This window comes from Erinaceus europaeus, chromosome 2 (assembly GCF_950295315.1).
Source record: "Erinaceus europaeus chromosome 2, mEriEur2.1, whole genome shotgun sequence".
Taxonomy (NCBI): Eukaryota; Metazoa; Chordata; class Mammalia; order Eulipotyphla; family Erinaceidae; genus Erinaceus; species Erinaceus europaeus.
This window is the reverse complement of record NC_080163.1, coordinates 37,735,317-37,752,996: the sequence shown is the minus strand read 5'-3', so window position 1 is coordinate 37,752,996 and position 17,680 is coordinate 37,735,317. Positions and strand designations below refer to the sequence as shown.

Below are 17,680 nucleotides of genomic sequence, written 5' to 3'. Positions count from 1 at the left end.
TGGAAAAGGGACAAAAAGCTGGATCAGGGAAGAGAGTAGCTCCCAGATATGGGGAAGGGGTATAAATATTGTTGACTGTAAACCCCATCGATTTGATTTGGTCTGGGGTCCATATTCACCTTAGGAGCTCTGCATCCTTGTAGATCTGAGCTCACATTCTGTGGTCGTGAGTAGGAACGTTCCAAGCTACCCCAATATCAGGACCCATCTTCCTCAGGTGGAGCATAGAGTATGTTGTCCAGCCTCCCTGCAGAGGATGGAACATTCTCTACTGTTGTTGATCCAAGCTGAGGGCAAGGTCCTATGGGGAGCCCACAAAGTGGTCTATTTTGTTGTTCCTGATAGAGATGACCTGTAACAATGGAGAGAGGGATTTTATTTGAAGTCTAGGCCCATCATGTCTGTTTGGGAATCTCAGGACTCCCGGAATAGGGCCCCAGCTGATGGGGTGGCCTGATAATGACTAAAGAGTCATCCTTACAGTATGCCAGTCTCTTGCCTTTGTTCAGCTTTTGCAGTCTTTGCTTTGCTAAGGTTAGCTTTGGAGTGAGTGAGCAAACTGTAATACAGCTATTCTTGTAAAGTAACCTCTTTTAAAAGATATATTTACCTCACTTGGATAGAGACAGAGAAATTGAGAAAGAAGTGGGAGTGAGAGAGAAAGAGAGACACCTGTAGCACTGTTTCAATGCCTGTGAAGCTTTCCCTCTGCAGTTGGGGACTGGGGGCTTAAACCTAGGTCCTTGCTTACTGTAAGGTGCTTTCAACCAGGGGTGCCACCACCTGGTCCCAAAAGTGGACACTTTTCATCGAGATGTAAAAGTATATTTATTTACAAATGACATGAACATCTATGTAGACCATCACATGGAATCTATGACAAAGTTGATATAATTGAGATGGTAGGATATAAGACCAATATGTCAAAAATTAGTTGTATTTCTGTGTACTAGTAGCAAGTTACAAAATTAGTTGTTGAAAAGAGTGACAATCATTGTTAACTGAGTGGACCTTTTTGCCTTATATTTACAACACTGAAAAGGACAATGGATGTAGTAGGCAAAATAGATAAAATGGTATCTTTTAAAAAATATTTATTTATTAATGAGGGGGGGAGAGAAGAATTAGTCTGCCAAATGCAGTGCTGGAGATTGAACTCAAGATCTTGTGATTGAGAGCCTGATGCCCCATCCACTACACCATACCCCAGGCTGCTGAAGTGGATTTTATTTTATTTTTTCTTTTATTGCCACCAGGGTTATCATTGGAGCTTGATGCCTGCATAATGAATATACCATTCCCAGCAGCCATTTTTCTTTATTTTATTTGATAGGGCAGAGAGAATATGAGAATATATACATATACATATACATATACATATACATATACATATACATATACATATACATATACATATACATATACATATACATATACATATACATATACATATACATATACATATATATATAGAGAGAGAGAGATCTGCAGCACTACTTCACCACTTGTGAAGCTTTCTCTCTACAGATGGGGACCAGGGCTTGAACTGAGGCCTGGAGCATACTAACATGTGTGTTCAACTGTGTGCATCATTGCCCAGCCCTGCAAAAGTGGTATCTTAATCTGCTTTTCCATGTTTATGTACTTAATGTACTTTTCCATCCTCAGATCCTAACACTGGATCCTGGCACAGTGCTTAGCATATAGTCTTCAATTAAAATAAGTTGTAGAAGTAAAAAAGAATCATTTATTTGTGTAGATGGCAACTTTAATGTTACCCATTTAGAAAGGTTCACCATAGTTTTTTTTTTTTTTTTTTTTTACCATTTTTCAAGAAAAGTTGAGCAAGAACCTTTCTTGACAATCACAAGATGCATAGCAGCGAGTTGTACAAGCAAGGAAAGAGCCAGGATTTCTGTAACTGATATATTTTCACTCCTGATATGATACTTTATGAGTGAGTGCATACTTCATTTAATATTTTTAAATGCCTTCTTTTTTCTAGGTACTATATTAGGCACTAGAGGTACAGACTGAACAAGACAGATAAGCTTCTCATGCATCTCACAGTCTAGATGGAATTACAAAAAAGTAAGACAGACTGATAGGATAACATGACAAATACTACAGTGGGGAAAGTAAAGAATAAAAAAAAATCTAGTACAAACATCTAAGCTCACACCTGGGGAGATAGTTAGTTGGCCAAGCAAAAAGTTGTAGGCAGTTGGGACAGCACAAGACAAGCCATGGCAAGTAGTGACACATTTCATAGGTTGTTGAGGGAAGGTTGGGCAGGTGAACAGGGGGTCATGTTCTACAAAACCTTGTAAATCATTTTAAGGAGTTTGAATTTTGTTTTGTTGTGCAATCTTTGAGGGATGTTAAGTGGAGAAGTGACATGATCACACATGTGCTTTTAAAATAGTACTATGACTTCATTATGCATCATGGTTTGGAGGGGCTCAGTAAATTCAGGGAAATAAGTTTTTAGTACAGTAATTTTGGTGAGATAGTTGAGGGGACTTGAACTAGGAAGCAAAACAGGTTCAGAGTGTTTGGGGCTGTGTCCTGATAGGCAGCATAATGGATAAAATTTAGACACTCAAATATGAGGTTGTGAGTTTGATCCCTAGAAGCTCATCGGCAATAGCCATACTCTGGTTCTCTTTCTCCCTCCCAGAGCTGAAGGAGAAAAACGCCTTGGATTTACGTTGGTTCCACTCAGTGAACTAATTGATTGATAAGAACAAGTAGGTTTGGTGGAGATGATGTGCTTAATTTTGCATTTGTTGAATCTGAGAAATGTGTGGGTTAACTGGAGCTTCTTATGGTCTTTAGTCCTTGTGGAAACTAGGAGAGATAACTTGTTTAAAGACAGAAATTTGGGAGCCAGGAGATAGCTTACCAAGTACAGCACATACTTTGCCATGCAGGAGGACCTGAGTTTGAGTCCCTGGCATTGACAGGAGCATCTTGCACTAGGAGAGGTGTCGTGACCAGAGGAGCAATGCTGTGTCTGTCGTCTTCCTCCCCTTCCTCTTCTTTTCCCTCCCCCACCTCCCTCTTTTTCCTCCTTCCTCTCTATCTCTCTCTGTCTCTATCTGAAAAAAAATTAATTAAAAGAGATTTCTTTTTTTAGAGATTTATTCATTCATTCATTCATTCATTTATAAGAAAGATAGGAGGAAAGAGGAAGGGAGAGAGAGAGAGAGAGAACCAGACATCACTCTGGTACATGTGCTGCCAGAGTCTGAACTCAGGATCTCATGCTTGAGAGTCCAGTGCTTTCTCCACTGGACCACCTGAAATTTTTTAACAAAGAGTTCACTGGGGTTGTGGAAAAAAATCCCAGCAGACCAAAAAGAAAAGATAGCAGTTTATACCTAGCATTAGATAATTAATGAAGATACAAATGTTGATGAAATTAAAATAGAAGACAATAGGTGGAAATAATCCCAGGAGTGTTGTCTCTCCATAGCTAAATGAAGAAAGTGGTTAAAAACTAAGAGTATATGACATTGTCGAGGAAATATCTATGAAAAGCAAGAACTCGAGATCATAACCCTACACTTAAGTAACAGAGAAAGAAACTGCTGAAGAGAGAGAGAATTTTAGGTTTCAGAAATCAGAGATGGAGGAATGACTGTCAACATTTTTGCACTAAGGTAAAGTAAGATCATAAGGACCTTCAAGGTGACTCAGCAGTAGAGAGCATGACTTCCCCTGGTTCAATCTCTACACTACATAGGAGCACTATGGATAGCATCAAGGGCTGAGAATGGGTGGAACTCCATGGGCAGTGGAATGGTGTTTTTTAAAAAATATATTTATTTATTCCCTTTTGTTGCCCTTATTGTTTTATTGTTGTAGTTAATGATGTCGTTGTTGGCTAGGACAGAGAGAAATGGAGAGAGGAGGGGAAGACAGCGAGGGGGAGAGAAAGACAGACACCTGCAGACCTGCTTCACCACCTGTGAAGCAACTCTCCTGCAGGTGGGGAGCCGGGGGCTTGAACCGGGATCCTTACTCAGGTCCTTGTGCTTTGCACCACCTGCGCTTAACCTGCTGCACTACCGCCCAACTCCCTGGAATGGTGTTTTAAGTTGCCTTATGCTTGCTCTCTCTCTCTCTCTCTCTTATCTCTCTCTGTCTCAAAATAGAAAATATGTATTTTGATGAGAGTTGGCTTAGTGGTATTATCATATGTACAGGTGCATGGTTTGTGCATCATATATTATATATATATGATGGCAACAACAAAAAGACTTTATGACTTCACCAAAGTTTAATGGAATGTAGGGTTAGAAGACACATTATAGTCTATGAGTAAGGAGTGAGTGGTCAGAAAATGTCTTCAAGAGGTTTAGCTGTACTTAATGTGAGAGAAAGAGCAGCACCTTTTTTTTTTATTTTCCCTTTTGTTACCCTTGTTGTTTTTCATTGTTGTAGTTATTATTGTTGTTGTTATTGCTGTTGTCGTTGATAGCACAGAGAGAAATAGAGAGAGGAGGGGAAGACAGAGAGGGAGAGAGATAGACAGACACCTGCAGACCTGCTTCACCACCTGTGAAGCCACTCCCCTGCAAGTGGGGAGCTGGGGGGCTCAAACCGTGATCCTTTCGCTAGTCGTGCTTAACCCACTGCTCTACTGCCTGATTCCCCAGGGCTGATTTTTAACTGTGATTAAATTCCGTAACAGACAAATATGAAAATTGATACCCTGGGGGCTGGGTGGTGGCGCACCTGGTTGAATGCACATGCTACAGTGCTCAAGGACCTGGGTTCAAGCCCCTGGCTCCCACCTACAGGGGGAAAGCTTTGCAAGTGGTAAAGCAGGGCTGCAAGTGTCTCTCTTTCTCTCTCCCTCTCTTCCTCTCCTACCCTCTCTTGATTTCTGGCTGTCTCTATCCAATAAATAAAGATAAGAAAAAAAAAGGATATTGATACCCTGTCAGTTATCACAAAAAAATAATATAGGTGGGCTTGGGACAATGTGGCTAGGTAACCAACTTTTTCTTTCCCCTTCTATCCACCCAACCTTCCTCCCTTCTTTCTTTCTTTTTTTTTTTTTATTGGGGAATTAATGTTTTACATTCGACAGTAAATACAATAGTTTGTACATGCATAACATTTCCCAGCTTTCCATATAAGAATACAACCCCCACTAGGTCCTCTGTCATCCTTCTTGGATCTGTATTCTCCCCAACCATCCACCCCAGAGCCTTTTGCTTTGGTGCAATACGCCAATTCCAGTTCAGGTTCTGCTTGTGTTTTCTCTTCTGAACTTGTTTTGCAACTTCTGCCTGAGAATGAGATCATCCCATATTCATCCTTCTGTTTCACTTATTTCACTTAACATGAATTTTTCAAGGTCCAATATCAGCTGAAAATGGCGAAGTCACCAGTTTTTATAGCTGAGTAGTATTCCATTGTGTATATAGACCACAACTAAGAGCAGCACCTTTAATATGATATGAATTAAAAGAAAGTCAATATTTTTTCATTAAATTCTTTGAGTTACTTTGAGGATTGTGGCTTATCTCTTTAATATTAAGTCTGATGTTTAGGACAAGAATTGAAAAAATATAACTAATTTTCATTGTGTAGTTAATTCTTTACATATGGTAGCAAAACAGCTTTACTACCTTAGTTGGCTAGATTGTTTCTGTAAAATTATTGAGAGTATGACCTGGGAGGTCATACAGTGATAAAGTGTTGGACCCTCAAGTATGAGATCCTGAGTTTGATCCTTGTTAATGCATATGCCAGAGAGATACTCTGAGTCTTTCTCTCATAAATAAATAAACTATTGAGAGTTTCTCTTAGATATCAAACCTCATTGCATTTAAAATTTTTATTTGTGATTAATAGTAGGTTAGGAGATTATAAGATTACAGTGTATAGTTCCATACCTGTGCCCAACACCAAAGCTCTGTATCCCTACCCTCCCAAAGATAACCAACATAGTTCTCAAGCCTTACAATTTTCTTGCTTGTTTTTTTTTTTTTTTTTTCATCAGATCTCTAGATTCCACATATGGTAGACAAACCTCATTTTAATATATTGCATCTCTGTTTTCTAGATCATTCATCGAGATATAAAACCAGAGAATATTTTAGTATCCCAGTCAGGAATTACGAAACTCTGTGATTTTGGATTTGCACGAACATTAGCAGCTCCTGGGGACATATATACAGACTATGTGGCCACACGCTGGTATAGAGCTCCAGAATTAGTATTAAAAGACACCTCTTATGGAAAGTATGTATACTTTGGGATTCTGCCTGACTTTTCCTAACCAATTCTTTTTTTCTCTTGATGTATCTGTGACCCTGCCTTTCAGCATTCTCTGTCTTCTGTGTCACGGTTTGGACTCTGAAAGGAACACTTTCAAATTAAAAAGAAAGAAAGAAAGAAAGAAAGAAAGAAAGAAAGAAAGAAAGAAAGAAAGAAAGAAAGGAAGGAAGGAAGGAAGGAAGGAAGGAAGGAAGGAAGGAAGAAAGAAAGAAAAAGAAAGAAAAAGAGAGAAAGAAAGCTCTATAATGCTGGAGATAGTTCATGAAGCAAGGCTCATACTTTACCATGCAGGAAGACAAAAGTTTGAGCCCCAGTCACCACATGGGAGCACTGCCTGAAGCACTGTGAGATACTCCATGAACAGTGCTATGCTATGCCTCCTTTCCCTCTCCCCCTCCCCTCCCCTCCCCTCCCCTCCCCTTCCCCTTCCCCTCCCCCTCCCTCTCCCTCTCTCTCTGTTCTCTTTCTCTCTGTCCTCTCCAGGCACTGGCATACTTAGTAGTGTGCACACATTATAGTGCTCAAGGACTCTGGTTCAAGCCCCTATTCTCCACCTGCCTCTGGAGGGAGGAGGGCCTTCATGAGCATTGGAGCATTGCTACAAGTACCTCTCTTTTTCTAGCCCTCTCTAGCTTCCTCTTCCCTTTTGATTTTGTTCTGTCTCTAAAAAAAAAAAAAAAAAAAAAAAAGTGTGTGTGTGGATGGTGGGGTGTAGTCTGGTATCATGTGTGGGGGGTATGGCTGCCAAGAGCAGTAGATTCTTCATGCAGGCAATAACTCTGATGGCAAAAAGGAAAAGAAAAAAAATCACTGGGAACAGTGGAATTGAGCAGACTTAAAGTCTTGAGGTCAGGTGGGCAAAAATAAATCAGTAGCTCCAAAAAATAAATAGATAAATAAACCCTATTAGTAGCTGCATTGCTCAGTACTGAGACTGCAGTGCTTGTCCTCTGGAACTAAGTGGCTCAGCACTAGGAGCCCCCTTGCAAGATATCCCTCAGATTATATCCTTGCTTCTTATAAATTGTATTCTACCCTTGGCAAAGTTGCCTCCTCTGATTCTCTTTAACCCTATATGTTCTCCTAAGATCTTTAAATAGTTAATTTACCTCATTATGTCAGTGTTACAGAAACAACCCGGTTTCCTATTTCTTGGAATATGGCACCTTCTTTGCAAAGACCAGCAAATACCTTTTTGTCAAGTAATAATATTTAAATTGTACTATTCAAAATGACTCAAAAGCAGCAGTCTCAGTCTTTTAATAATAGGAATAATAGGAAGACTGTGAAGTACTTCTTCTAGCGTTTGCCCTTCTTCCGTAGCCAGTCAACAGCAAAGCTGTCAGGAGCTGCTTGTTGCTGGCTTTGAAAGTGACTGGGATCCATGTGGATTCAGTCGGCTAGGAAGGATCGTCAGTTTCCCCAATGAATGGGTACTCACGGGATGCACCACGAGAAGGTCGATCCAATGCAACCCTAATCTAATATAAAAATAGGGACCAAATTAAATATAAGAGAAATGGGAAGGGAGATATTGCTCACAGCTTCTCTTAGAAATCATTATTCTATTATCATAATAATATCTAACATTAATGAGTGTTTTATGCCAGAAATTGTTATAAGTGCTTTATGTGTATTATATCATTTGATTGTCACAATAATCCTGTGGTGAAACTGCTACTATTTTCTTCATCTTAAGAGGACACTATGCATAGAAAGGTAAACTAATTTGCCCAGGGATACTGCAGAATAGCTTTTTTCTCTTCCCTTCTCCCACTCTCTCTTTTTATAATAAATTTTTATAATAAAGTTTCTCCCTCTCTAAAGTTTTACTTTATTAAAAACATTTTCTTATTTTATATAAAGAGATCAATTTCTTCTTTAACCCTAGTTCACAAATTATTTGTTCTAGTTTGCCTTATTTAAATATTTGAACCAATTTGGAATTACAGTTAATTTTTATCTGGATAGCTGACTTTTTGTAAATATAAACACAAGCTGTCTAGTGTTATTAACAAAATGGAATGATATTTACCTTACCATAAAGTTGAGATATGATGTTAAGAGAAAATTTAGAAACGACAGAGGAGATAGCATAATGACTATGTAAAAAGTTTGTTTCCAGTGGTCTGGGAAGTAGCACAGTGGATAAATTGTTAGACTCTCAAGCATGAGGTACTGAGTTCAATTCCTGGTAGCACATGTACCAGAGTGATGTCTGGTTCTTTCTCTTTCTCTCTCTCCTCCTATCCCTCTTATTACCAAAATGAATAAAATACATAAAAATATATTTTAAAAAGTGTCTCTAGCCTGAGGGTCTTAACCTCCTAGGTTTAATCCTTGATGTCATTATAAACCAAAACTGAGTAGTGATCTGGTAAAAAGAAAGTTTATAAATTATACCATTTAACAATTCTTCTCTCCCTTTGATTTTTTTTTTTTTTTTTTACCAGAACACTGAGCAGCTCTGTTTTATGGTGGTGTGGTGGATTGAACCTGGGACTTCCGAGCCTCAGGCCTGAGAGTCTTTGCATAACAGTTATGCTATCTACCCCTGCCCTCTCCCTTTGATTTTGACTTTATTTTATATGTATATTTTTTAGAAGATATATGTATTTCCCCATGAAAAAGGTGATTTATTCTTGTTTATGTCAGGCCTGTGGACATCTGGGCTTTGGGCTGTATGATCATTGAGATGGCCACTGGAAATCCCTATCTTCCTTGTAGCTCTGATTTGGATTTACTTCATAAAATCGTTTTAAAAGTAGGTAGGTATTGCCAAAGTATAATGTTAAGTGCCTATCATCCCCCTTCCCTCTCCTCTCAGTTTTTCTCTGACCTATAAAAAAAAAATGGAAAAAATGGTCACAGGGCAGTGGATTCATACTGCAGGCACCAAGCCCCAGCAATAACCCTGGAGGCAAAAAAAAAAAAAAAAAAAAAACCTTTGAGATGAGAGTATCAATATTGTCTTTTTACAGATAAGGAAACAGCAGTGATGAGGAAATATTTTATTTAAGAGAACTAGTAACAGCAAACTAGTACTAGAACTTAATTATCTCTAGTCATGAATGTCATATATATATATATATATATATATATATATATATACATATATATCATTCTAATACTATTCTCTAACACTGTTTCTTCTTTCTTTAAAACAAAAAAAAACTTTAATGACCCCAGGGAAACAGACACACACACACACACACACACACACACACACACACACTTCTACTACTGCTGACTGGCCATTTTTTCCATTCTCTTTATTTCTGCTAGAGAGAAAGAGAGGGAGAGGCACAGGGATGAAGAGATAGCACCAGTGATTTACAAAACAGACTTTCATTCCTGAGACATAGAGGTCAAATGTTTAATTCCCAATGCCACCATAAGTCAGAGCTGAGAAGTTCTCTGGTAGAAGGAAGGAAAGAAGGAAGGAAGGAAGGAAGGAAGGAAGGAAGGAAGGAAGGAAGGAAGGAAGGAAGGAAGGAAGGAAGGGGTGAGGGATGGAGGGAAGGAAGGAGGAAAGGAGGGAGGGAGGGAGGGAGGGAAGGAGGGAAGGAAAGAGGAAAGGGGGAGGGAAGGAAAGAGGAAAGGAGGGAGGGAGGGAGGGAAGGAAGGAAGGAAGGAAGGAAGGAAGGAAGGAAAGAAGGAAGGAAAGAAGGAAGGAAGGAAGGAGAGAAAAGGAAATAGGTACCACAGCACTATTCCACTATCCATGGAGCTATGCCAGGGCTTGAACCCTTCACATTTATTAAGGCACATGCTCTACTCAGGAGTGAACATCCCACCTGCATGCCCAAGAATTCATTTTTTTTCTGGCCCTGCCCAGGCATCTTCAGGAGGGACTCTAAATTCAGTAAGTGCTAACTTTAAAACTGATAATCTTGTATGGCCTCCTATCCACATAATCCTTGGCAGAAAAAAGGTTCCCCACTCCTCTGGGTGAGCTATTTCCTAGCCCTGCAATGTTTCTATTTCTAAGTAAATGTAATGGCTTAGCTGTTTAGAGTAAGGATTTGATGATGACCACTTGCTAACTAAACAATTTATTTAGACATAGTCCCATGTGGAAATATGTAAAAGTCTTTTCTCCATAGAATTATATATTATGTATTTTCAGAATGTGGTGGTTTTACATTCTCTACTGCCCATATGCTATCACAGATTACTGAGGAAAGCTCATTTTTATGCTATGGCTTTTTGTTCTACTTAAAAAAATAAAGGGAGAGCTGGAACGGTAGCTTATTGGGTAGGTGTCTCCATTGCCATCAGTATGACCAAGGTTCGAATCCTTGAACAAGATAGGAAGTACTTTGGCTTCAGTGGAATCTTTGGTGCTATGATGTCTCTCTTTTTCTTTGTCTGAATGAATAAGTGACTAGGAGAATGAAATCAAGCATATCTGAAGCTCTAGTTCCACAAACAACAAAGAAACCATAATTATTCCTTTTTTTTTTTTTGGTAATTTTTAGTAGTCTACATAACATTTTATTATTTTGATGGTAGAATGATTTCCTTGTTTTCTTATATATATATTTTTTCTCTTTTCAGGCAATTTGACACCTCACTTGGAGAATATTTTTTCCAAGAATCCCATTTTTACAGGGGTGGTCCTTCCTCAAGTTCAACACCCTAAAAATGCAAGAAAAAAATATCCAAAGCTAAATGGATTGTTGGCAGACATAGTTCATGTATGTTAAGAGATTAAGCATTTAATTTGGGGAAATTGTATAAGGTATAACACCACTTTAAGACACTTCCTTAAATTAACTTCCAAAATAATTCATAATGTTATCTGTTAAAAGTTACTATCTTCCTTTGTCTTTATGTCTTTGGTTCAGACAAATTAGAATTCATAGGCTTCTAGAACTACAGTTCTCTAGGATAATCTTTCTCATTATTTGTGCTTTATCTTAAATTTATTAGGAATAAATTGGAAAAATTATCAGTGCTTTTGTATTTATCAATTTTTTTTAATTACCAGAGCTTCAGGGAAAAAAATTTATTTTTTTAATTAGAGTGAGAAAAACGCCACAGCACTGAAGTTTCCTCCAACACAGTGGGACCTGGGCCTAAACCCGTGTTACCACCACTCCCTTATTACAGTCTATCCAAATTATGGTTTTATTCCTTATATAGAGGTATTCTAATGGATCTTTAAGACATTCACAGCTGAAATTTATTTCATTTAAAAAATATATTAGTGATTTCATAGTACTCTGCAAGATTATAACAATTTAGATAACAGTCCCTCTAAATTGATATTGCCATTAAAAATTTTTTTAAATTATAGGGATATAATTTCACACTGTACCCATCACCAAAGTTCTGTGACCACCATTCCCCCCCACATACACACTGATGACCATTAGAGTTTTCATGAAGTCTTAGAGGCACTTTACAAGTTGGCTACTTATTTATTATTAGTTTTTGAAGTTTATGTACTTTAATTTTCCATACTCCACATATGAGTGGAGTTAAACCATCCAATAGTTGTCTTTCACCTCCTTACTTCATTAAGTATAATCGCCTCAAGTTCTATCAATTTTATCCCGAAGATAAGAGGTATGGTATTTCCATATCATAAAGTAAATAGAGGATTCAAATTAGCTCACTTTGAAAGTTACTTTTTTCTTTCTGTGATAAAAAAAACACTATTTTCAAATGTTTAATATAAAGTATAGTTTTCTTAACTGTATGCCTATTACAGCAGATCTCTGCAACTTTATCTGTTAATCAGTTAAAGCATATATTTAAAAAAAAATCAATGGCAGTGTAACATTACATAATTGCTTTGGCTTTTTTTCCCCCTCTTAATCCTAGCTCTTCTATTTAGGAACTTGTGTACAAATTACTTGACGTCTGGGTCTCAACCTCATCTTGACAATAGGCATACTAATACCTACTTTGATGCTTTTGATGTTGTTAGAATCAAGTAATAGGAAAATGCTGGAAAAAATGTTCTGTGGCACAGAATAAGCATCAATTAAACATTCTTCTTTTAGAGGAAGAATGAAATTTATAATACAACAACTCATCTTAAATCAATTTTAAATATTTTGATTAATTATATTGCTTCTATATAGTGATAATTGCTTAATTGCAAGTTGATTCTTTAAAAAATAATATCTGAAACTCTTCTTTCAGTTGTTCTTTTTTTATTATGTAGGGATTATTCTGTTGTTGCTCTGGCTAAATGAAATCCTCCCAAGATACAGAAACAAAAAATAATTTTAGTTATTGAAGGATTTGGTACCTTTGAATATCTGTGAGCTTATATCATGGAGTGGCACTGGATTAAGAATTGCACAACATAAATTAAATTTTTAGTTTGGCAAATTTCTGTAAATTGGAAATGATAATCCACTAATTTTGTGCCTTACAGAACCGAGAAGAGGATCAAAATGAACTAATCTCTGCCGATTCCAGCAGAAACAGATCAACTTCTGTTTTGACTAGAATCATATAACATTTACCTGTAATAATATACAATTTGTTTAGGCAAAGAAATGGTCAGAATTCACAGTCAGAAAATTCTGAGGTCTGTGGTCTAGAAGGTGGCGCAATGGATAAAGCACTGGACTCTCAAGCATGAGATCTTGAGTTCAGTCCCCAGCAGCACATGTACCAGAGTGATATCTGTTTTTTTCTTTCTCTCTCCTCCTATCTTCTTCATTAATAAATAGTTAAAAAAGTTTTCTGAGGTGTAATCCTGTATTTTAAAGATTATTTTAGCTCTACATAATTAATTTGTTCAACACTAATCAAATTTATTCTTAGCTTATGGAGCACTATTAAGTGTTTACCTAATACAATTTTTTTTTCACAATCTAGGCTTGTCTACAAATTGATCCAGCTGAGAGGATATCGTCTACTGAGATTTTAAATCATGAATATTTTACTAGAGATGGATTTATTGAAAAGTAAGCATCTTAAGGACTGTTTTGTATTAGTATTTTTTGCAACAAAAGTTTCTACCAAAGAAGATAACTTAGGCTAGAGGAGATAGAATAATGGTTATGCAAACAGATTCTCATGCCTGAGACTCCAAGGTCCTGGCTCAATCCATGACATGACCATAAACCAAAGCTGAGCAATGCTCTAGTAAAATAATAATGGTAATAATAATAACTAAAAAAATAGGAAGTCAAACAAAATAAGCAAAAAATAAAATTCCCTTCATATTTATGTAAATTATCATATTTTGAAGTTAAATATTCCTCAAGATTAAGATTTCAGTGATGGGTGGGAGAGACAGCATAATGGTTATGCAAAAGGGTTCTAAAGTCCTAGGTTTAATTCCATGTAACACTGTAAACCAGAGCTGAGCAGTGGTTTGGTGAAGAAAAAAAAAAAATCAGTGATGATTCCCAGGCAGAGATGGAATGGATAAAGTTGTTGGTATGCATGAGACCCCTTCTGTTTCATTTGGTTTAAATCCCCCCTGCTTAACACTATTCTATTTACATAACCACTTCATTCTATTTACATAACCACTGTTAACAAGTTCCACCCTCCCTCCAGGGCATTTGTGGTTCAGTGATAGGATTCTCGCCTAATCTGCCCCCTCTTTGTCACACTCTGATTTTCACCAGTCACTTTTCTCTCCACCCTCTCTATGTCACATCCTGTTTCCACCTTACTTGGCAAGTATATATAAAGACAGCATTGTGAGTTTTACAGTACTGTACCTTGAGTTTAGCTTAGCTCGGCTTAGATTGTGCTGCGTCCTGCATGAATAAAGAGATACTGCCTACAGCTCAACCATGAGTCCCTGGTCGTCTGTTACCCACCCGTGAAGCCAGCCCGGCAAAAACAACATAACCCGTCGAAAACAACATAAAGTGTTCTCTCAAGTGAGAGAGTTTGAGTCTAGGCATTGTACATGCCAGAGTGATGCTCTGGTTCTATTTTCCCCTCTCTCACTTACTAATACAAAAATCTTAAAGATTTTAGTGAGTACTTAATTTATTCTTTTTAAATGCTGTTGCTATGAAGAACCACATAAAGGACAAAATGGTGCCAGTATTCTTTGTGAAGAAATTAAAAGCAGGGGACCAGGTGGTGGCTTGCCCTGGTTAAGCACACATAGTAAAAAGTGCAAGGGCCTGTACAAGGATCCCGGTTTGAGCCCCTGGCTCCCCACCTTCAGGGGAGTCGCTTCACAGGTGGTGAAGCAGGTCTGCAGGTGTCTCTCTTTCTCTCCCCCTCTCTATCTCCCTTCCTCTCTCAGTTTCTCTTTGTCCTATCCGATAAAATGGAAACAATGGCCACCAGTAGCAGTGGATTCATGGTTCTGGCACCAAGCCTTAGTGATAACCCTGGACGTGAAAGGTAAAGAGAAAGAGAGTAAGAGAAAAAGAAAGGAAAGTAGGATAGCAGGAAAGCAATATTTTTATTGAATGAATTTTACATCACAAAAGTAATCTAATTAATGTATCTTATAAAATTTTTATATAGTCAATTCCCATGGCAGAGATTTTGAAAGGTTCATCTTTACTAGGAGATGTTTTAGATAAATATTGTGCCTTTCTTCCCTAATTAAGCTTTGCTTAATGAGAGAAATAAACAAACCTGAGCAATATATGTAGTACTGGGAATCAAATCCAGGGTTTCATGTGTACAGAGTTTGTGTTTTACCCACTGAGTCACTTCTCTACGTGTTATGACATCTATTTTGGTATGCATCATGGATGTTTTATTTATGCTGTAGCTGAAAATTAAATTAATTGATCAAACAGTATATTAAATATACAATTATCTATGTAGATGAAAAGATTGGATCTTGATATTGCTTTTTTTTTTATCAGATTCATTCCAGAACTGAAAGCAAAGTTACTACAAGAAGCAAAAGCAAATTTATCCATAAAGCCAAATACTAAAGAAAATGAGTTTATGAAAGATGAAAGAAAAACAGTGTATACTAATTCACTGATAATTACTTCAGTTTTGGGAAAGGTAAAAAATAGTTTTTTCCCCCTTTATTTCTCTTTTTCTCTCTGTGTCTTTCTTTTACTACTTACTCTGTCTTATGGTGATACTAGAAATGAAACCTAAGACCTAATGAAAATCTTTTTTGTATAACCACTATACTATCTTCCTGTCCTGGCTTTTATCCAGTATAATTGTGTTATAGTTAGCATTCAAATGACACATATGTATAATCATTATGCTATCTCCCCAGCCCCTGATATGGATCTTACCAATAATAATGTTCTCCTAACTCAGATTTTGGATTTATCTGTTTCAGGAAATGGAAAAAGAGAAAAGACCCAGAGAGATAAAAACCAGAGCAATGAAAGTAAAGGGTTTGGGAAAAGGAGACATCATGGAGCCCAAAAAGATAGAACTTGAGGATAGACGTTGTCAACAGAATACAATTGAAAATGCACATACTGTGCCTCAAGGTGCAAAACCTGTAATTAGTGAACCATCAAATCCTGTAAATTCTATCAATATTTCTAATGGTATAAAGGATGAATCACATACTGGAGAAAGTATGATGATGCCACCCATCAATCTAACTAGCAGTAATTTGATGACTTCAAATCCCAGTTCAAATCTCTCTCATCCCAATTCAAGGTGAGTTGTAACAGAAAAGAACCAGAAGGAAATAGATCTAATAAAATAGCATTTCAGTTTAATGATATTTCAGTGAATCAAATTCATTTTGTTTGTATATTAAATCAACTTGAGACCAGGAAATTATTTGTTCAGTACAGTGTACATTGTACCTAACATGTTAATCCTTGAATTTGATCCCAGCACCATATTGGAGCACCATCAATGTTTCCAGGCAGAGAAATTCCACTGGTGATGCAGCAGTGATTTGACAAGTCTTCCTCTCTGTGTGTCCCAAAAAATACACAAGAAAAGTTGGGTTGAGATGGCAGAGCAGAGCATAACATACATGAGGACTTGAGTCCATTCTCTGGCACTACAGTAAAGAAAACTAAATTTGAAAACATATTAAAATTATAGCCATCTAGTTGTCCATTTCTGGGTGTATTGCACACTATAGAAAACATTAACATTTGTTGTCTATATATTTTTTCTTTTAATACCTGTTGAATTTTTTTCATTTTTTAGAAAGAAATTTTTTACTGTTGAAGAGAATGGCCTCATAGTATGACCACATAGTATGATCACGTAGTATGACCTCAGTTATATCCAAGTAAACTTAAACTATTTCTGTGTAATAGCAATTTCTCTAAAAGGAGAAAAGATAACTGAAAGTAATCTCTATTGTCAAATATCCTTTATTTAAAAAGTCTATTTATTTATGAAAGAGGAGGAGGATGAGGAGGGGAGAGAAAGAGAGAGAGAGAGAGAGAGAGTGCAAGCGAGTGAGTGCTGGGCAGCGGTGCACTGTGTTAAGCACAAGTTCCCATGCAAGGATCCCAGTTCAAGCCCCCAGTTCCCCACCCACAGGGGGTCACTACACACTTGGTAAAACAGGTCTGCAAGTGTCTATCTTTCTCTCAACTTCTCTATCTCCCCCTCCCCACTCAATTTCTCTCTGTCCTATGCAATAAAATGGAAAAAATGGCCACCAGGAGCAGTGAATTTGTAGTGTAGGCACCAAGCCCCAGCAATAACCCTGAGGAAGAGAGAGAGAGAGAGATTGAGAGAATGAACCAGAGCATCACTGTGGCACATGCAATGCTGGGCAATGCTGGGGATCAAACTCAGGAAGGACCTCATACTTGAGAATTCTGTGATTTTATACACTACACCACTCCCTGAGATGCTCAGACAGCCTTTCAAGGTTACGTATTTTGGGAGATAAATGACATGCTCAGTCAGTTTTAGATTTGATTATAGATTGAGTGAATAGTACCTCGAGTCTGGTTAATCAAGGGCAGTTTGATGGATGGCAAAAATCTATCCAGAAAGGCATAAAGGTCTATGCTAAATTAAACTATTGTGAATCCAGATGTGGAAAGAGACTAAATTTGATGACCCATATTAATCCTTGCTGCCTGATCTGAACTTATATTGCTGTGAAGCTTAGTGCCCTACAGAGATGTCTGTGTCAGTACAAATGTACAAAGCCTTTGTTCTTTAGATATACCCAAACCCATGGTTGTAAACCAGTTTTGGACCATGCAGCATTTGAGAAACCCAGTAGTTAAGAGATCCAGGCTCAGAATAGGTAGAAGGGACCTAGTTGACTTACTGGAGTAACTCCACAAAATGCCACCATTGATATCAGCCATGAGTTAGTAGTTATCTGTTCTGCTTTCACATTTCTGCTTAAAATAGTTAACACATATTGCCAATGCCTTTATACACTTAGTGCTCAAATAGTAGACTTGTCATTGGAGTAAAATATTACTAATGAAATAACATTTGGACTTTTGCCTATCAGGGT

General features: G+C 37.5%; 1 protein-coding gene across 2 annotated transcripts in view; it reads left to right on the top strand.

Moving 5' to 3' along the window:
- The window catches only part of CDKL3 (cyclin dependent kinase like 3), a 119,050-nt gene that overhangs the window by 26,587 nt on the left and 74,783 nt on the right, over window positions 1-17,680 (top strand). For both annotated transcript variants that reach the window (XM_060178112.1, XM_007519907.3), the window contains exons 4-9: window positions 6,083-6,261; window positions 8,953-9,065; window positions 10,858-10,997; window positions 13,141-13,229; window positions 15,117-15,264; window positions 15,557-15,888. In XM_060178112.1, coding sequence (XP_060034095.1) covers window positions 6,083-6,261; window positions 8,953-9,065; window positions 10,858-10,997; window positions 13,141-13,229; window positions 15,117-15,264; window positions 15,557-15,888 — 1,001 coding nt within the window. The remainder of the gene's footprint in view (window positions 1-6,082; window positions 6,262-8,952; window positions 9,066-10,857; window positions 10,998-13,140; window positions 13,230-15,116; window positions 15,265-15,556; window positions 15,889-17,680) is intronic.